The sequence below is a fragment of the Ceratotherium simum genome, chromosome 25 (genome assembly GCF_057802395.1).
Source record: "Ceratotherium simum simum isolate JZ-2026a chromosome 25, ASM5780239v1, whole genome shotgun sequence".
NCBI lineage: Eukaryota > Metazoa > Chordata > Mammalia > Perissodactyla > Rhinocerotidae > Ceratotherium > Ceratotherium simum.
In genome coordinates this window covers 5,507,557-5,528,785 of record NC_141924.1, presented here as the reverse complement: position 1 = coordinate 5,528,785, position 21,229 = coordinate 5,507,557, and the positions used below count along the sequence as shown (strand labels likewise).

The window sequence follows — 21,229 nt, the reverse complement described above, 5'->3', positions numbered from 1 at the left end:
AACCAACCAGGGTGAAACCATCGGCAACTGGTTTTCAAAACTGCATATGCAAATTAACATCAAACTCAATAAATGAGGCACCCCAGATCTTCAGGAGTGGTCCTGATTTCAAACATTCAGACCAACTGCCAGGTAGTATGTTCAGAAAGTACGGCTGTCCTGCTCACGACGGAGCCCAGATTTAGCAGTTCCTCCATCTCAGCTCTCGGCGGCAGGGAAGGGGCAGGAAGGCAGACACCGATGGAGCCGGAGGTGCGCCTGGCGCTGGGTCAGCATCGAGCAACCGACCCCCAACCATACCCCGAGGCAGGCGTGACTAGCGTCAACCGACAGATGGAGGGGGCTGAACAGTGTCCCTCCAAAACTCACATCCATCGGAAAACTCAGAATGTGACCTTATTTGGAAATTGGGTCTTTGCAGATGTAATTAGTTGAGATCATACTGGATTAGGGTGGGCCCTAAATCCAATGACTGGGGTCCTTATAAGAAGAGACAGGCAGAGGGAAGACAGCCGTGTGAAGACAGGGGCAGAGACTGGAGTGATGTGGCCACAAACCAAGGGATGCCTGGGGCCACCAGAAGCTGGAAGAGGCAGGCAGGATCCTCCCCTAGAGCCCCTAGAGGGAACGCAGCCCTGCCCACACCTTGATTTCAGACTTCCAGCCTCCAGAACAGTGAGAGAGTACATTTCTGTTGTTTCAAGCTACCCAGTTTGCAGTGGCCTGTTAACAGCAGCCACAGGAAACTTACACAGCAGACAAGAGAGTTAAGGCTCAGGGAAGGTAAGTAACTGACCGAGGTCCCTGGGCTCATGAGCAGCAGAGCCAGGCTGGAAGGCCACCTCGGCCCAGTGCCCCGGCCCTCTTTCCTCTCCTGTACTGCCCTCTCCCCACGTCCACTTCATCTAGAACACTCCCCCACCCCCACTTACAGGCTGTTGATTGCAATGAAAGATTTGCAAACGTCCCCACTTCCGCTGTATCCAAATTAGTGTCATTACAGGAAAGAAGTCCAGATAAAAATACCCAAACCCAGGGAGCGTTGGGGAGAGAATCAGCACATGTACAAGGCAGCTCGCAGTGCCGGCAGCTGAACTCGTGGCAGCCCAGCCTCAGGAGGGCTGCCCTCCTCTCAGGCCAGGGCCACAGTCCCCTCTGCACTGGCCAAGTTCCCACTCCCAACCCCGTGTTTGTCTTTTTCATCAACTAAACAGAGCAGAAGGGATGCAAACACAGCCTTGGGAGAGCGGGTCGGTACATTCCTCCCTCCACTCACCAAAGAGAGACAGAGTGGGGGAGCTGGGGGGGATAAATTACTGTGCCCGAGTCCAGCTGCACCAGGATGTAATAAAATGTGTTGCTAAGATACAAGTGCCAAAGAAGTTCATTAAAGGACACTTTAAACCAAGCTGCCAGACTCTTCTCCCTCTAAAGCCTGCTTATTTGGTACCGTCCCTCGTGTTTATAATTAGATCCGCAATATGACAGTGGCGACCCCCATTGAAGCCCACTCAGCAGAACTCGTTAATAAAACAGCTTCAACAAGGCATCGACTTGGGCGGGGGCAGGAGTGGCTGTGGGACCGTTTTATTTACAGAAATATATTTGAGTTCCACTTACTTATCTAAATGAGAGACGAAGGCTCTTCAAGAACCTCATCGGCCTCTAGCCGCGTGAGTGACTTTCCCCTAAGAGGCGGTCGAGGTCTCTAGGACGGCAGAATCGCCGATCTCAGGGCTCACGATCAGCTACCCACCCGGTAGCTCTGCATCTGGCGCTCTGTATGGGGTACCACACGAGATGGTGAGTGGGGGACACAGAGGTGAAGGAGGCAGGAAATTACTAGATAACAACCCAGCATGACGGAACTGGGAAGGGGCGCAAGCTGGGAGGAGGGACGCCAGTCCCTGTGGGCGAGGTCAGGGCAACTGCCCGCCCCAGCTGGGCCTGGACGATGCAGAGGGCGCAGCCAGGTGTGGAGGGCACGGGGGATGGACCTGGGAAGGGGGATCAGAGGATGGGCCCCGGAGGAGACAGGTGTGACCCCGCCTGCAGGAGTGTTCCCTAGGCCAGCAGAATTTAGAAAAAGCATTAATGCACAGCCCACATGGAAACTTCAGGAGATTTCACACTAGCATGGGTTTCTGGCTTTTCTTGAAAAGTCAAAGGAGCAAGTTGCCCAGAGCCCCTGACACGTGATGACAAGGGTGGTGCTGGGCCTGCTGCCCCGCTGCGGGACTCCGTCTCTCAGCGGGCCGGCCCTCGGCAGGACCACTCGCCGGCCCTGCAGGCCCCGCAGCGTCGGAGTTTGTGATTCTACGTTAGAGCATCACAGACTGTAATGAGGCAGTACGGGATCCTTGATGAGTCTCAGCATTTCTGAACTCCAGGATCTCAGCATAGGGAGGACCAGCCCGGTCTCCCCCCCAACTGCTGCTTCCCCTTTTGCTGATTAGGGGGTGGTTTGGCAGGTAGAGATCTCAGAACAACCAATTCTTTTTTTTTTTTTGAGAAGATTTAATTTTATTTATTTATTTTATGAGGAAGATCAGCCCTGTGCTAACATCTGCCAATCCTCCTCTCTTTTTTGCTGAGGAAGACTGGCTCTGGGCTAGCACCCATGCCCATCTTCCTCCACTTTATATGGGATACCACAGCATGGCTTGCCAAGCAGTGTGTCAGTGCACGCCTGGGATCCAAACCAGCGAACCCCGGGCCGCTGCAGCTGAGCGCGCGCACTTAACCGCTGCACCACCGGGCCGGCCCCAGAACAACCAATTCTATCCCCGAACAGCTCTCGCTATCAGGGGATTCCTCCAGACTTGGAGCTGAAATCGGCCTTCTGGTGACTTCCAGTTTCTAGTCAAAATACATTACAGCCAGTCGGCGATTTAAAGGCAGGGGTCAGTCATGCTGGAGAAGACAGCCCCCATCCCGTCCCCCCAGCTCTCTGATCTCCTCCCTCACATTCACCTGTCACTCACTCACTCCCAGCCACACCGGCCTCCACTGGAAACAGCAGGCACATCCCACCTTAGGGCCTTTGCATGGGCTGTTCCCTCTGCCTAGAACACTCTTCCTGCAGAGAGCTACAGGGCTCACTCCTCCAACTTCTGCAGGCCTTTGCTCCAATGCTGCCTTCTCAATGAGGCCCCTCTCGACCACCCTATTTAAAATAGCCACCTGCCCCACACACACACACACCCACACACACCCTTCTTACCAGGCTCTACTTACTGCCAGAGCATTCATCACCTCCTAACCTACTCCATAATTCATTTATTATGTTTCCCCTCTATGACCTGTCTCCCCCTCTGAGACGGTGAGCACATCTCCAGGGCCTATTCCATCCACCGCTGTGTCCCCAGCGCCCAGCACAGCGATAGCACATAGTAGGCAGGTGCTGAACACCATTCTCTAATGAGTGGTGACTGCCAGCGTTCTCACCGCTGTGCGCCCTCTTCTGGACACACTCAAGCTGTCCAGGCCGGTGGGCACACCCCGAGAATATGCAAAGAGACTTGAGACACAGAGAGCTCTGCCGCCCTGTTCCCTTCCAGACCCCTATGCTGAATACCCCGGTCCCCCATGTCCCAGCTCCTGCTTTAAGACACCGGCCACCTCTGGTTCCTTGCGACCTCCCTGCAAGGCACCCACTTCTGCCCAGTTCCCAGTGCTTGTGGCCGTAACAATGTCCAGCCCCCCTTTGATCTCTGTCCACGATGACACGGGTAACTGTTTTGTCACTTCTCCTGCCAAGCCCTTGGAGGGACCTTCTTAAGCACGTGTCCCCTCAGCAGTGGCAGCTGGCAGAAGGACGTTGGTGACGTGGGCAAAGCAAAGTCTGCAGTCAGTGGGGCTATCAAACCATAGTTTAAGAAATAATTCTGGCGTCTATCCGTGGTGTGTTTATCACCACCGGGACACCTTAATCACAGAGAGGAGCTGGTATCGCTGATTAAAGACAAGGCTGCTTGTCATTTGTAACCTGCATCTCACATTAAATCCTGGATCACAGTCTCCAATATGTATATATTTTTAATTGCATTTTCAAGTTCATTTACATGTGCAGATTGGCTTTCCGCCTGAATGACATCAAAGAGAAACACAGCTCCCTCTCTTCCGCTCTCCCCTGCCCCATCTCTGCCTTCTTCTCTTTCCCGGGGCAAAAAGCCTCTCCTCGAATTGATTACAGCATCACCCATGGACAGCCTGCTGGCATCCCCCAGGGAGTCCCCAGCAGACCCCCATCTGCCATGTCAAGTAACTTTCTGCTGCCTCCACTCAAGAGATCAAAAAGAAGTCATTATTTCCCCTAAAAATGACGGCCCCCCCCAAGACCATCTTTCAGCCCCTTTTCTATTTTGGGGGTGACTCTACCCTGAAGTGAGACTCTGAAAGCAGAAATGTGCACGGTGGGCTGAGTGACAAACAGCCCCTACAGGTACTCCTTCTGAACCGTCCTTCTGAAGTTTACCTGCACCTGGAGATCTGCTGTCAATCTGATTCGGTAAGTTTCATAAAATGGACAGTTGCGGAATGTGCTGTGCCCTGCCAAAGCTGCCTGTCCCTCACCTGTGCAAATCGGAAGTCACCTGCTCTGAAAGTCTAACACCCGTCCTGAAAACCACTAGGGTGTCTGCCCCAGGGTCCTTTCTTGGTGGCCCTGTTGTCACAAGGTCATCTCGTGCAGGACCCCAGCACATCTCACACAGGGGATGCCCTCTTGAGCAAGCAGCTTTTGAGAGAAAACTCCAGTGAATAGAATTTAATTGCTTAAACAAAAACAGGCTTCTTGTGTGGCTGCGGTGTGGTAGTCAGGAAGACCAGGGTCCCCGGGGCTACTTGTGGTTTCTGGATGCCACCCCCACCCAGGGCCTGAGCTTCCCACATGTAAAACTGGGGGTAGGCAGAGGTGCCCTGGCTCTCACATCCTATGCTGAAGCCATCAGGCCACGTCTGGGGCATCTGTGCTCTCAATTTCCACTGAATCCCAAGTTTAAGGCCCAATCCCAGCTGTGGACACACCAGTTTATGGAGACAAAAAGCAACCCAGAGGTTTCTGCCCCAACAAAAAGCCACACTTGCCAGCCTACTTCTCCATGGCAATAAAATTTTGGGGGCACCACCAGCTTTCTCCTTCTCACATTGCTGTTAGTAAAGTAATATTGATACAGCTCTCCTCGAATTCAACTGCCCTGCTGCCTGCTGGGAATTCCAGCTGGCACTTGGGACATGTTGTTAGAGCCGTTGAGTGGATTCCGACTCCTAGTGACCCTGTGGACAGCAGAGCAGAACCCTGCCTGGGTTTCTGCACCGCCCTCTCACCTTCCGGAGCTCTATCAGACAATGCTCCACTGCTATTCATGGGGTTTTCAGGGCCAATCTTTTCGGAAGCAGGTGGCCAGGTCCTTCTTCCTAGTCTGTCTAGTCTGGAAGCTCCGCTGACACCTGTCCACCACGGGTGACCCTGCTGGTATTTGAAATCCTGGTGGATTTCAGCATCACAGCAACACACAGCCGCCACAGTACGACAACCAACAGACGGGGGGTATGGTTCCCTGGGTGGGACAGGAACCTAGGCCGCAGCAGTGAGAGCACGGGATCTTAACACGCGTCCTCATTAATCCTCAGGACAACCTCGCCCTGGAGGCAGCATCATCCCTGCTCTGAGATAAGGACCCAGCTAACCCGTTCTCTAATCTTACTTGGGGGCTGAAGACCCACTCACCCTGGGACAAAAAATTAAAATCCCCCATGGATGTACTTCTTTCTGCTGTGTTTTAGTAAGATTAAGACAGCTGCCAAGCAAAAAAATCAATCAATAAAATAAAAATACATATATGTATGTATATGTAAAGCGCAGCCCACCTGAGCCCGCGGCCCGCAGTCAGAGGTCATCACCACAACAAAGCCGTATCGGCAGCTTCTCACCACACTCTGCAACTGCCACCACCCAACAATAAGTAACTGCCAACAAGAAACCTTAAGGAGGCATATTTGTTCCTTTGGAGAACAGAGGCCATTTCCAAATAAGAAGATGCCTTAAAGTGTAAAATAATAACAGGAATAATAATAAGAAACACAGGGCAGCAGAGCCAGAGGGGCTCAGGCCCAGGCGGGGCTGAGGGGGCCTCGGGAGGAGTGGCGGGAGGAGAAACCGCTTTGGGTCCAACCCTCCCGACTGCCCCTGGCTCAGCTTCCGCGCTGCAGGGACCCCTCCCCTGGTCCTGGCCCGCCACACACACGCCACCCTGGTCCCAGCCAGCAGGCAGCCTCCTAGGAGACACAGAGACTGGATGCAGACCAGGCTCCCTCCAGAGTTCTGGGACCTTCTACCGCAGAGTAAAATTTCCACTCATCACGGACTAGCTAATTCGCCGGTGGCGGTCACCTCTTGCACTAATTCCCTTTACTGTTATCTGAACGCACGCCCTGGAGTTACAAGACACACCAAACTTTTCATATTTGTGGCACAAAGTGTTGTCGTCTCTCCCACACACTCCAGCGGAGGGGTTAAGATCATGAAGCCACAAGGTCCCAGAACTGGATCCCAGCTCCTCTCCTCGCTAGCTGTGTGACGTCAGCAAGAGTCAACCTCTCTGGGCTTCCGCCTCCTCCTGAATAAAATGGAAATTAAGAGCAGGCCTTCCCCAAGGGGCTGAGTGAACAGTGAATGAGTTGGTCCACAGAGAGCACTAGAAGGGGGCCTGGCTCAGGGTTAGCATCAGATGGGAAAGCTGTGACTCTTGGAGGACCAGAAGATGATGTCCCAGTCCCACCTGCTGAGCACTTACTATGGACCCAGAACCTAAGATACCATCTCATCTAATCCTCCCAGCACCTCTTTCATGCCATTTCTTGGGCACTTACCACCCGCCTGCACTCCGTTCTCTGATGTGCGGTGCACTGTCATTCCCAGCTTACAGCCACTGGACCGGCCCTTCTTGAAGGATGGAGCTGGGCTTAGAGCTCAGTCTGTCCAGTTTTAAATCCCATGCTTAAGCTCTTTCTCACATGCCTCTCGGAGACAAAAGTTAAAAGCCTTCTTAGCAGCCCTCTTCTGGAAGGAAAATCGAATCCAGACTCCTATTTCCTTAAACACTGAATTCCAAACAGAGTCGGGAAGACGAATGGTGTGGCCACACTGCACCTTCCTCTGGGCACCTGCCTCTTCTCCAAAGTCCCTCTGTGTCTGGGGCAAGGGCCTCGGAGGCAGCGCCCACAGACACCCCCAAAGGGGCCTCCTTAAGCCCCCAGCGTGGGACCAGAGCGTGCCCAAAACACTGCTCCTTGGCCAGAGCCCCAGTGCGGAAGAGGAAAGCCTCCTCCTCCAGCCCAGCGGCAGGCTTCAGCGGGTGGGCAGGCCAGGCAGCGGCCACAGTTAGCACTGGTTCCCACAAGTGAAATCAAGACAGCAGCGAGCCCAGGATTTGGTTCCTGAGCAGACAAAGGCATTGGAGGAAAAACTTGCTAAATCAGAGGCTAATCGTTGTGGCCCACAGCTCTAATGAGGCATCGTGGGATTACCAAAGTTATTATCAGTCACCTCATTGAAAACATTCTGAGTTAATTGAAATCAATTGTAGAGTTCTGACAGCAGGTGTTTTCAGAGGCTGAAATATCAAAGCGAACTCCTTGGACTGGCTGGAGAAGACAGCATAGTCTCCGCCAACCTCTACCAGGAGGGACAAAGCAACAGGCCGCCCTCTCTCTCGGAAAAGAAGGCCCCACACAGGACGAGCAACAGTGCAAAGGCTCCAGCTCCCCCGGGCGCAGGGCAGGGCTCAGCAGGGTCTCCTGTGGTCACAGGTGCACCGACCACAAATCAACCCCATCAAACCCCTTCTCTTCAAATCAACCCCTTCGCTGTGTAGTTAAGATGCACTTTCACACCTATTACCTGATTTCATCTCAATAACCCGGTGAGAGAGGTCTAATTACTAGTCCCACTTTACAGACAGGACAGGGAGCTCAAGGAGGCAGAATAACCCGCCCGAGGCTCACCGAGCTACGGGAGCTGGGATGGAGGCCTGGTGTCCTGACTTGAGGGCCTTTGCTCTTGCAGTACATCATGTGAACTCGACACGCAGGGGCCAGCTGGAGACAAGGCAGGGGCTGAAAGAGGGGGCGCCCTCTCGGCAGTCCCAAGCTGTCTGACCTTGGGAAGTGGCCCTTCTCTGATCTGTCCCGCAGGGAAGACTCATCTGCCCAGCCTGACCCAAGTCATGAGACTATCCTGACAGTCAAATAAAAAGGTGTGCATCAGAGAAGGAGTGGGACAGACCCGTCGAAGAGCATGGTGCTGCAGACGGCCAAGACTCTGAGTGTAAGACTTGTCTCTACGCTTCCCTACACGTGCAAATGTCACCTCCTCGGCGCGCTCCCCACATGCCCCACCAGAGCACATCTCCCCATCTGCTGCCTGGGGGACCTGGTGGCTTAACGTCTCATGCAGATGCCTTGCTGGGCCCCACGGAACACGTTACCTGCCTCCCCAACCACATATGAAGATGTTTGTAAGCAGAGACCAAGTGAAAGCATTTCATAAGTGTAAAGCTTTATAAAAGGAGACGTCACTATTACACAGCACCCCCATCACCTCCACATCCCCAGCACCTGGCAGGAGCGCGTTAAATGTTTGTGGAATTAATTGAGTTGTTCCCAAAAGATGCCCACAAAACAATGTCAAGTGTAAAAAGCAAGTTTAGGAACAGCACGCTCAACGCATCCACTAGGCACGTTTATCTGTGTCATAGATGTTTGTGTGTGCACAGAACATATCCGACGAACACACCTGAAAACCAGCCCTGCTCTCGTCCACAAGCGAGAATGGGCAGGAAGAAAGGGGCTTAAGTTTTACGACTTTCAAATCTGTACTGTGAATTTTTTTCCCAACAAGCATGTGTTGCTTTTACAATAAAAACTTTTTTAAAAGTAGAATTCTTATCTCCTAAATGTTATAGAAATAATAGAAAATATCGATCACCACCTTCCTCAGTTAAGATTTTACTTTAGCAGGAGAATGGTAATTATTTTTCTTACTTCAAAAACAAATCCTCTTATTTTAGTAACACAATTTTGGACAAATTATTAACTGATTTTATATATACTACACAGACTTTATATATACTTATTGGTATATACCAACATGCTTACTATTTATTATTGTACACTTTATAGTCAAAATAAAATAATGAAAATGTAACTGAAAAATATAAACACGTGTATATGTATACACACACACTTTTTTCCCTTAAACCAACTGAGCAGAGTTGTCCACTCAGTTACATTCAGGAGTGTCCCCCATTAATTTCTCAGCTCCACGAAGCTCTGGTGAAGAGAGGAGGAGGAGGGCACCGTGTGGTTCCCCGCTCTCCAGCCTGTTACGTTCTGGTCACCCAGGGCTACGGGTCCAGCAGCCTCCCAGCCTCCTCTCCCATGTCATGCGTGGGCCCTGTCGTCCCTGCAAGAGCTTCCCCACGTAGGTGACAAACATCTAAGGAGCTCATATGGCCGGGCCAAGCAGGAGGGGACTCAGGCCTCCTTCACTCCCTCCCTTCTCATCTGCCCTCAGCCTTGTTCCCATACCTTCCTGACCTGGGCCTTGAAAGTCCCTGGCCATTCCGGAGGCTACGGCATAAAATCCAGGCCCTGCATCCCGGCCTCTGATGCCTTCCCTGCTCTGCCCCAGCTCGCCTTCTCTGCTGTCTCTCTCCTCCTCTCTCTCACGGTTCTACTGCCAGCAAACTCACCAGCCCCTGCAGGAGTTCTCAGGCCATTATCCCTTAGCAGGACTGGCCACCAGCTCCTCCCGTCTACAACCCCAGGCGTCCTTGAGGACCCCTCCCGACCTCCTCCAGGAACCTGTCCTTGATCTCCAGGCCAGAAATGATGCAGGTGCTCCCACAGCACGATTTTCACAGAACTTTTCTGGAATTTCCTTGAAACATGGTTATCTCTATGCCTCACTCTTTTCTGAGGTTTCCAAGGCAGGGAGCTGCTGGTCTTATCCACCTATGTCCACTCATTTTGAACAGGTGATTTTTTTTTTTGTTTTTGTGAGGAAGATCAGCCCTGAGCTAACGTCCATGCCAATCCTCCTCTTTTTGCTGAGGAAGACTGGCCCCGGGCTAACATCCGTGCCCATCTTCCTCCACCTTATATGGGACGCCGCCACAGCATGGCCTGACAAGCAGTGCATCAGGGTGCACCCGGGATCCGAACTCGGGCCGCCAGCAGCAGAGCGCACGTACTTAACCACTGTGCCACGGGGCCAGCCCCTAAGATCTACCATTTATAGCATGGCTACTACAGGCTGGGGACTCTACTAGGACCATTAACTACATGACTGCTACTCCTCACACCCATCTCTTTACGAAGTCATCCACTGGTTCAACAAATATGCATTCAGCCCCTAGGAAGCCCTGCTCTGAGAACACAAGGGGAGGGGGTAAAGCAGACACAGCCCCCTCCCTGCATGCAGCTTATAGTCTCGCACAGAGAGCAGACATGAAAAGGTCAAATCAGACGATCGAGGAAAATGCTCGAGGTGCCAGAAGAGCTGCTGGAAAGCAACCAAAGAGGCCGCACTAGCGGGTACAGGAGTGAGGTGGAGGGTGCCCCATGCAGAGGACGAGCATGTGGGCAGGGCCATCCCTGCAGGTTCTGAGGGCCCCCAGGCTTCATCCCCAGAGCAATGGAGCACCACTGGAAGGTCTCGAGCCAGGGGGTGCCGTGATCATGTGCAGGTTTTAAGACACTTACTATTTAAGACACAGTATGCTATTCACAATAGCCAAAAGGCGGAAACAACCCAAATGTCCATCAACTGGGGAATGGATAAACAAAATGTGGTCAATTCATACAATGGAATATTACTCAGACATAAGAAGGAATGAGGTAGTGACACATGCTACAACTGTGATGAGCCTTGAAACATTATGCTCAGTGAAAGAAGGGAGTCACAGAAGACCACAGATTGTATGATTCCGTTCATACGAAAGCCCAGAACAGGCAACTCTATAGGGACAGAGACTAGATTGGTAGTTGTTTAGGGCTTGGGGAGGGGGGGCAAGTAACAGCCAAAGAGTTTCTTTTTGAAGAGATGAAAATGTTCTAAAATTGATGGTGGTGATGGTTGCAAATATCTGTGAATATATGAAAAACCATCTAATTGTACACTGTAAATGGGTGAATTATATGATATGTGAATTATATCTCAATAAAGCTAATTTTTCTTAAAGTGGATGCAATGAGGGGGGTACTGCAATCTTCCAGCTAAGAGATGGTGGAAGGGAACAGAGTCGTAGAAGGATGGGGAAGAGGAGCTCTGGGAACAGGCTCAGACAAAAGCATGGGCCCAGGAGACTTTGCTGTGCGAGGGGGAGTCAGGGGTCAAGGCCACACAGGTGGCAGTGGTGAAGTCAGGCCTGGGCCCCTGCTGTCTCAGTCCCCTGCTCTCTCCCTCAGAACATGAAACGTGGAGCTTCAGTTTTCTCTTTAACATGTAACGATGCTGTTTTAAGAATGAGATCTCAAACTCTAGGTCAGGAAGATTAAAATTCACCCTACTGTATGAGAGCAGACTTGGAAATAATGTTCAGAAAATGGAACATCCTTTTACTAAAGGACCATGAACAACTGCAGAGCTTTCGGAATAAATCCACCCCATTTCTAGAAGTAACTGGTGGAGATTTCCAAGGTGGAATCCCTCTGGTGTCCAACATGGCTAGTGAATCACGGTGAAGACATGATTCAGCGCCCGGGTGCATGCCACATACATAATATCTTTCAAGAAGACATATTTTTATTGCCGCACTTGAGGACAGCCCCTCGGAATCCCGAGTTCATCAAATCGATGGGTCAAGCAGTGCTCAAGGCCCCAAGCTCACCTCTGGGGTCTCTCTCTATCGGCCACACCAGCAGAGACCGCAGTTCACACAGAAGGGTCTTCTCACTCTATGGTGAATCTGAACTTGTGTGAACTTCAGGTCTGGGGATGTCCACTACACACAGCATCTAGATGTTGTGCTAAGAACTCCAAAGAGGGAGGAAAAAAAACCCACTATATATGATGGGTCTGTTATTTACACAGAACTGCTTGTTGCTTGACAATTTAGATAAAAATGTTACTTCCTCTCTGCATGTGCTGCAAATTCACGGCATAAAGCCACTGGAGCAACTAATGGAGTCTTCACACATCATATCTCGTTAAAGACGCAGAGTCTGTGCCCGCTGGAATCACAACCCAGCAGCCAGGCGAGGCCACACCTGGGGATGCAGCCCGGCCACTCCAGGCTGGCCACAACTCACCTCTGACCACCTCCCCCACACCTCCTTTTTTTTTTTTTTTTAAGGAAAAATATGAACTCCGTTGTCAAACAGCCAGGTCCTATGGAAGCTGGTTTCCCGTCTATCCCCTAGTCCACCAACGGTAGGAGAAACACTGGGGAGTTCTACAGAATTTGTCTCTCTCTACTTGTGATCAACAATCTATTTACTTATAGGAGTCCTCGATAAACATCTTTAAACGCCTGCCCATGTTTCCAGAAGTAACTGAAAAAATTCCAGTGCCAAGGGCATGAATGGGAAACTGATGGCTGGGCACCAAAAGATATTACTCGGCTGCTCCTGTATTTCTAACAGACGTGGATAATGGGGTCATCCATTCATTTTACTATCAGTTCATCATCCACATGTGCACTTTCAATTGAAACTTAACCTTTATGTCCCATATTCCAAGTGGGAGCGGCACAAAAGCACACATCTCCGGAGGTGGAGATGGTATGAGTTTCTCCCCGAGCATATCTATAAATGAACACCACCTTTAATTTTATGTTGAGTTAAGAACAAACTCTGAAATACTGGCTTTTTCATACCTGCTCCCACATTTCAGCTTCTCCTGGGCAGGTTCTGGGGTGACCAAGCAGAGCCCCACGGCTCCTCTTCAAGACCCTGGGTGCAGCCCAGAATCACCTCCAAGAGCTTGCTCATCGACCTTTCCCCGGCAAGCTGCCAATCACCACCAAACTCTCCCAAGGAGAGAGAGACGAGTAAATGTTAAGTCTACCCAACTCATTTCATAGGTGACCTCTGAAAGATTTCACCGCCGAGCTTGGGAGAGACAAGGCAGCTGTATTAGCATGCTGCACACAGCCTCAGCCCCCTCCACTCCCTCTTTTAGGAGCCCTTGTTACATAAAATGCCACAAAGGGAAAAGGAAAAACAACACACTTCCAGTTACAAACACAAGTTCTGATGGCCAGGCCAAACCCTGGCTGCTTACCAGATGTTATTTTTAGTCATTTAAAAGAAACATTTTTAAAAGGCCGGAGAACAAAAGTTTTCGCTGTTTTCTTTCTTTTTAAACACACACTCACACACACACAAAAAGATGGAGGTACATTCCATTCGCAATCATCCTTCCCCGAGTTCAAATTTAAAGGCAAAGGCAGCCTGAAGTCGGACAGCTCCTTCGCGGAGCTGGACCGCAGCCTTCCAACAGGATTTTCAAATGTTTCTCAGCCTCATCTAAATTCCAGCCTGACAGATAATAAATAGCTACTCATTTACTATCATCATAAAAATTTAAATAGCCTTGAAATAGTTGCTACAATACAGAAGAAATGATCAAACCTAAGCTCCGGAAAGCCACTAGGAACAGCGAAACTACTGCTACGTGGAAGCACACATAAAGAGACATTGTTGCAATAAAAGCCGCTGGATTATTGGATTTGCTCTCTCTCTTTTAAATCTTCTACTCCGAGCATAAGAGGCAACAACTTGCCGTTTTACCCAGTGAAAAAAGGGCTTAGTAACCCTCAGCTATCACACTGTACCAGATTTGGTGGTGGGTTTTTTTTTTTTAAAGAAAGTATCTGATTTGATTCTACACAGTGATTAAACACCTTTGTGCTCAGCGGAGAAGGTTCTTCCAACCCCTCCCCCTCCAAAAATGGCATCAAAGCAATCAAAAGGGTAATGCCGGGCCTGGTCCCCTCCCCCCGCGAACTCCCCGACTTCGCCGGGGCCGCGCGCGGGCCCCCCTCCGGCGGGAATGGAAGCTTCCACCCCTGGACGGGGGCGCGCGCGGGCCCCCCTCCGGCGGGAATGGAAGCTTCCACCCCTGGACGGGGGCGCGCGGCCGGGGAGGGGGGCCGCGGCACCGCCAGAGAGGGGTGAACGCGTGTCCAGGCAGGCGCCCCTGGCCAGGCGCGGACCCGCGGGAACAGCCATCTTTCCTTCCGCAACCCCGGCCCCCTCCTCTCCCGCACGCCCCCTCCCACCACTTGTCAACTTTAAAGACTCGACGAGGACACCCGGCCTCCGAGTTCTCCTCTCCAGGGTCGCCGCCACCCCCGCCAATCTCGTCTCCCCCCCCCCCGAGAATTCCTCCGTGGAGGGGGCACCGGATCCGGCCGCCCGGCCCGGAGTTGGGGAGGAGGAAGGGGACCTGCTCCGCGGCCGAGCCGGGGCGGGGGCTGTCCAAGTTTGGTGCTGACGGCGGCCGGCATTCCGAGGGAAGCGCGATCGACGGCCGGCGGGCCCGCGGGGCGGGCGCGGGGAGGGGAGGGGCCCGCGGGGCGGGCGCCGGCGCCCCCGCCCGCCTCGGAGCCCCGAGAGCGCCATTGGCTGCGCCGCTCAAAGTTCTCGGCTGGGGGGGGGCGGCGCGGGAGAGGGGCGGGAGTGCGTGTGCGGAGAGGGGGGCGGGGGAGGGGCGGGAGTGCGTGTGCGGGGAGGGGGCGGGGAGGGGGCGCGGGAGAGGGGCGGGAGTGCGTGTGCGGGGAGGGGGCGGGGGCGGGAGTGCGTGTGCGGGGAGGGGGCGGGGAGGGGCGCGGGGAGGGGCGGGAGGGGCGCGGGGAGGGGCAGGGAGGGGGCGGGAGTGCGTGTGTGGGGAGGGCGGGAGTGCGTGTGCGGGGAGGGGGCGGGGGAGGGGCGGGGGGGCAGCGCGGGAGAGGGGCGGCAGTGCGTGTGCGTGGAGGGGGGCGGGGGGGGGGGGGCGCGCGGCCGGCCGCGCTCCGGCGGCGGCATCTGTTCGTGGTGCTGAAACCCCGAGCGCTGAGCTCAGCGCAACTAAGTCACAATGGACAACTTTTCCTCCCCGAGGGGCCCGGAGGGGGGTCGGCGGCCGGGCCCCCCACCGCGAGGAGCCTCCGGTGTGTCCCAATCGACACCTGACGCGCGGAGATCAAAGTTGGGGCAGAACTGGGGGGTCCTGGGGGCGCCCTTCTTTTGTTCCCGGGAGCTGGCGTCAGGTTCCAAGAATAAAAAGTGATGCTGGAGAAGTGGAGGGGAGGGGCGAGCCCAGAGGAACGATTCTTTAAATAAGATTTGCAATGGAACCCCGACACCGCTTCCAAGGAGTTTGGTGTCCAGGCCCGAATTACCGCCACCCTCTATCTACCCCACCCTCACACCGTCGTGAAGGGGGGGACATGGAGCCGGGAGAGATTTCCACATTCCAAAAACATGTCCACCAACTCACAATGGACGCCGGGCTGCTCGCCGCCTTTTAAGTGCAGCCTCTCTCCTTCGACCACTGCCGGAGCCGCGCTCTCCCCGCTCGGCCTCCGAGAACCCGGCTCTTTCTTTCCAGAAAAGGAGGGGCGGGTAACTTGGAGGCTGGAGACAGACTCCTTTGGGCGTCTGAGCGTGCGGCGCCGAGGCCGGCACTTTTTAGGGTGCTGCCCAAGTGCCCGGCGACCCTCCTCCCGCAGCGCGGGGTGGGGGACAGCTCCAGCTCGCTCACTTGTTTGTCGCTGAGCGCGGCGATCCGCGGCTGCCTCTCGTGGAGCCGCTTCTTGAGGCCGCCGTTCTGCGGAAACACGGAGGAGCGGGCTCAGGCCGGCGGCCCCGGGGGCTCCAGTGCGCCCAGCAGCCCGCGGGCCGCAGCCCCCCGCCCGCAGCGCGCCCCAAGTTCCCGGCCGGGTTGCGTGTGCGAGTGAGTGTGAGTGTGTGCCGGGGGAGGGGGGAGGAACAAAGAGCCAAGTAAACACGGCGAGTCCGTGTCGAGCAAAGCTCATAAATATTCAAGTCGCGTCCTAATCTCCCCAACACACACACGCGCATGCCGCAATACCGCTCGGGCTCCGGCCGCGCGCCGCCGCTCGCCCGAGCAACCATCGCCAAAACTACTTTTGCAAACTGTGCAGGATTGCACGGGGGCCGGAGGGGGTCGGCGCACACACTCACACGCACACCCCGGGGCAGGCTCACGAAGGGGTCCCCTCCCGGCACCCTCAGCCCTGCAGACCCTGCGTCGAGAATGAGAAGACGCCGGGCTCTGGTCCCACGGGCCCCCGACCCCCACACTGTGCAGGATTGCAGGAGAGGGGGGCGGAGGGGGAGCGCAGAGGGGGTCCGTGCGTGTGCACAGTCCTCCCACCCCGAGGCAGGCTCGAGGCGCGGCCCCCTCCGGACACCTCCAGCCATGCAGACCCTGCGACGAGGACGAGGACGCCGGGCTCGGGTCCCTGGAGCCCCCACCGCCTACCTGGTGGCGCGCGAGTTCCACGGCGAGCGCCTCGGGCGGGCTCTGCAGCTCCATCCCGGGAATTTGGGCAGCACTTTTCGCTCACTTTGGCCCCGGCTCCCGGGAAGTTGCGCGGCTCTGCGGGGGCGGGAGCGGGCGGGCGCGCACCGGGTCTCCGGGCCAGGGGGACGCGAGCCCCCTCCCCCACGGCCGAAAGGGAGGGGGGTCTGGCGAGGGGGAAGAAAGGCGGCCGGGCGCCGCGGCCGCCCAACTCCTCAGTCTGCCCGGCAAGTTGCGCCGGGTCCCCGGGCTGCCGGCGCGGCCCGGCGAATGGCCCCCCGGCGCCGGGAGCCCCGCGCAGCCCCGCGCGCGCCCGCCGCCGCCCGCCGGCAGGGACTATATTTCCTCCGGCGCGCGCGCCTGGATCTCGCTGGGCCTCGGCCAAGTTGGGCTTCGACGCGATGCTAATTCGGCAGTGCCCGGGTGGAGCGGGCCCCCGCCCCCGCCCCGCGCGCGCGTGCGCACTGCCGCCCCGCCGCGGCCCGGCGCCCCGAGCGGAGAACAAAAGTGGCCGCGCGGAGGGGCGCGAACTCGCCGGCCCGCCGCTGGGGGCGGCCAGCCCGGGGCCCTCGGGCCGGGCGCTCCTCCTCCCTCCGCCCCTCCCCAGCCAAACCCGAGGAAAGCGGGGCGCCCGGCCTAAGTCTCGGGTGATAAATACTTTCCGGTGGAGGGAAAAATGTCCATTTTTTCATCTCTTTTCTGCTCTGGCTCTCGCTGCTCCCTCTCTTCCCCTTCTCCCTCTCCCACTTTATTTAAATTGCCTGCATCCCCTCCTGCCTCCCTGTGCCCTAGCGCTGCGACTTGGGAGATGAAATGAGTCCTGTCTCCGGATTCCCCACCGCCTGATGGCCACCGTGTTGTTTCAACAGTGTGAAAACCGATGTCTTGACTGTCCCTTTAATGATTTTTTTTTTACATTCACAATTAAACTCTCAACAGATGTCACTGGACTTTTTAAGACAGTTGTTAAAAATTGTAAACGTGCCCGGTCAATGTGACATAAAACAATTATAACTACAGCTGCGGAGATCGCATTTCAAAACTCCCAGCCCCGCAGCCAGGAGGTTAATGTCTCCGAGTCAATATTACCGAAGTGGAGTCACCATCCTCGTCAATTAAGGTCGGAATGCTTTCTGCTCCAGTAGCATTGGTAAAGTGCTGGTATGTTTGAAAGATGCTGGAGAGAAACGGTGCGATCTTATTTCGAAGTAAACGTTTAAACTGATAAGTCATTATAACTTCATCTTCCTCCACAGCACAAAAATTACCCAGGCACACACAATCGACAAAGGCCCCTTTCAACATGTGCCAACATGCCACACATTACTTCTGTTGTCAGCAGAAGTTGTTGGCGTTTTTTTTTTCAGGTGAGGACTCCAATGTTGTTCTGGCCTCTATTAGAGCATTTGCCACAGTGACTTATGTGTTTGTCTGTTGGGACCCCTCAAACACCGGGGCCTCTCATCCCTGACCCCAGCACCCAGACTTTAGGAAGCACTCAGCAAGGGATCGCTGGTTAATTTGTGAGCTTTGTTATCAGAGTAAAACTAACACATGTTCTAAGTGGTCATGATCAGTTTGGTCTAGCACAAACCAGGAGGAAGCAGGGCTCACCAAATGCAAAACTAAAGGGTGATTCTGGATGCCCTGAGGAGGCTCTGGCTCCTTCCACTCCGGCTTCAGCCCAACTCAGGATGGTGTCCCCCGTACTTAGTGCTTTGCTGGCCTGGACACCAGTCTGGTAAAGTGGACTGCCCAGGGGACCAGTGTTTGGAGAGCCAGAGAGAGAGCATGCAAGAGGATTCCTACTGTAATCTCTGTAAATGTCACTGGCTTTTTGGTAAAAATTCATAATAATTTCCTTGGCCATGTATGTAATTAAATCAACAGAGAGGATATTCGGGTCGTCCATGACTCACACAGACTCAGGCAGAGGCTGGCTGGAGGAGAGCGGCTCACACTGTAGAGATGTTACAGTGTTGTCTGCAAGTTTCTGTAATTAATTCGGGTTACAGTCGTGATCATCTACATGCCCCTCTATTGCTTTCACAGCCACCTAATTCCTGAGCAAGCAACAAACGCCAGGGGCTGGAGTGCCCTCTGACGATGGGGGAACCGGGTATGTGGAGGAAAACCGAGCTGTAGCTCTTGTAAGCAGATGCTCGGGGAGCCCGGTGCTGCTGCCGCCCATGTACTTTCCTCTGAGCGCATCCTGCACTCCAGCTGCCCTCCTGTGGCCCGTGCTGTGGCCTCCATCTGGAATGCCCTTTCTCTCATAACTCACCTTTTTAAAATCCTGTTCATCCTCCAAGATTCACTTCAAATGCCACCTTTTCTGGGAAGCTTCCTCTAATTTCCTCGTGTAAATTCCTTACTCCTCCCCTGGAGACTTGCCACACCACGCAGAGCTTACTTCGCATGGGGGCATTCTGTCCCATAATAAAGGTAACTTTTCCTCCCCACCGGAGCCTGAGCTGACTCTGAGCCTGGCCTCTGGGCAGAGCACAGTATATGTATGTGGAAGGAAGGCACGGTGTGCCCAGGGCCAAGTAGGTGCTTAGAGGATGAATAAGTGAGTGAGGGGGTGAATGAATGCTAAAAGAGAAATACATTCCATTTTTGGAAAGGGGGCTCTATTAATAATGGCCCTAGTAATGAGCAGTGCCTATAGTTCATTCCAGCATCCACATTTCTCTTCCCCTGCATTGTGGTCAGGTGGACAGGGGCCCTGGATTGAAGCTTGAATGTCTGGGTTTGAGACTTGGGTCCACCCCTTAACAGCCTCGTGACCTTGGGCGAGTTACTCCACGTCTCCTAGCCTCCCTTTCTTCAGATGTAAAATGGGAATTATCCAACCAACTACAATTACCCCCAGACCCACTCAGCTCCTCCAGGCCCCAGACATTGGCTACTTGCTCAGTGGAGAGCCCCAGTCGCAGTCCCTCACTGGCCTAACAGGCCCCGAGGTGCGGGCCATCCTTCAGTATGGCTGCTGGAGGGGTGCTGCAGGGCTCTGGCACCCGTCCAACCCTGTGGACCCACAGGGACCCTGGCTGTTCCCCGCTCTTCTGGTTTCTGAGTGAAGCTTTGTGGCCGGCCAAGGGGTTGAGTAACACAACTCAGAATTCCGGGGGAGTTAGGTAGGGCTTCATCCAATGAACTTGGACCAACTAGAAACAGGATTCCGGAAGGAGCCAGCAAATCAATATCGCTCCCTTCCTTGGCTGGATGGAATGCTCTGTAACACAGCCCACATACCCCGCAAACAGCAGTGGACAGCCCGGTAATCCGTCACCTTGATGTCGCTTTCCTTCTGGCCCTGTCCCCTCACTCCTGCGCCCTAGGACTGCACCTCAAAAAGAGACTTCACGCTTTAATTTGCCTTTGTTTTCGAAGGACCCCCTGGCTAAGAAGGGGAATAGCAATAGCTATCATGCCACAGGGTTCTGGTGAGGATGAATGAGTCATGCCTACGAAAGCCCTAGTGCGCTGGAAAGAACCAAAAAGAGCAGCGAATATTCTCAGACTCAAGAATCGGTCTTCGGTTCCTCCCCCATGTGAAAGGTTCCTACAAAAGGCCAAGATGAATCTTGAAAAAGGACTTCAAAAGAAGCTCAGTAAGCATTCAGTATGCACCTGTGGTGTACAAGGCCCTACACCAGTTGCTATGTGACTCACATCCAGTCAGAAGGGTCCCAGGCCCTGGGACACCAAGGTGTAGTGGGGGCTCTGGCAGAGAAAGTACAGGCGTGAGGAACTATAATTCGGGGGGGCCTGCATTAAAAACAGAACAGAGTGAGAGCAATGGGAGAACAGGAGAGGAAAGTTCATTTTGGGAGGGGTGGTCCGAGAGGGGCTTGTCAAGAAATCATTTGAACAGAGCTTTGAAAAGGTAATAACGCCCTTGGTTCCGGGTTTTACCATTCACAAGGCATTCTCCATATCTGTGATCTCACTGACCCTCGCCAGAGTCCCAGGAGGGAGGTCGGTGCCCCCATTTTACAGTTTGGAGGACCGAGGCTCAGGACACTAGCTTGACTTGGCGTGGATGCACAGACTGAGGTGGAGGAGACCTGGGCAGGTGTTTAGGCTCTTCTACTTTTGGAAGTTGGCTGAAGGATGGATTGGTTTCCAAAGACAGGGAAGGATATTCTGGCTAAGGAAGTGGCATAAGCCAACGTCCTGAGGCAGGCTGCCTCAGGGGACATGCAGTGGGTCACTGTGGAGAGAAGTAGGACAGAAAAGATGGTGGGACCAGACTACATGGTCTAGAATGCCAGGCTGTGGAGTAAAATGCATTATCCGGGGAGAGGGAACCTGCCCAAGGTTTCTGCACAGGTGTGTGCGACATGATCAGGTCTGTGCTCTGAGATGACTGCATGGTGATGGGAAGGATGCAGGGGAAGGTGGGAGTCAGCTGGGAGGTGGAGGCCACGATCCAGGAGAGAGGTGCCCATATCTGGCCTGGAGGAGAAGAGGGGAGGCAGGTGCAGATCCCTGGGGCCAGCACATCCTGAGCACAGAGGAAGTGCAGGGGCTGTGGCAGGAGGGGGCTTGAATGTCTGGTGTGTGGTACACCCATATGAGTGAGCTTTCAGGGAGGGAATAAATTTGACTTTCTGTTAGTGTTACTCTTGTAGGTATATTTATAGCAAGCCTTCCCTCTGCCCTCTGTTGAAGGCATTCTTTATTTTA

General features: G+C 54.1%; 1 protein-coding gene across 2 annotated transcripts in view; it reads right to left on the bottom strand.

Annotated features, from left to right (window-relative positions):
• Window positions 1-16,840, bottom strand: part of PHF21B (PHD finger protein 21B) — a 109,431-nt gene extending 92,591 nt beyond the window's left edge. Inside the window, exons 1-2 of one of the 2 annotated variants that reach the window (XM_087448759.1) lie at window positions 16,496-16,840; window positions 15,752-15,817 (exon numbers count right to left, since the gene is read on the bottom strand). In XM_087448759.1, coding sequence (XP_087304885.1) covers window positions 15,752-15,817; window positions 16,496-16,549 — 120 coding nt within the window. In that variant the 5' untranslated portion in view covers window positions 16,550-16,840. The remainder of the gene's footprint in view (window positions 1-15,751; window positions 15,818-16,495) is intronic. The other variant, XM_087448760.1, reaches the window with a different exon arrangement.
• Window positions 16,841-21,229: the final 4,389 nt, after the last annotated feature.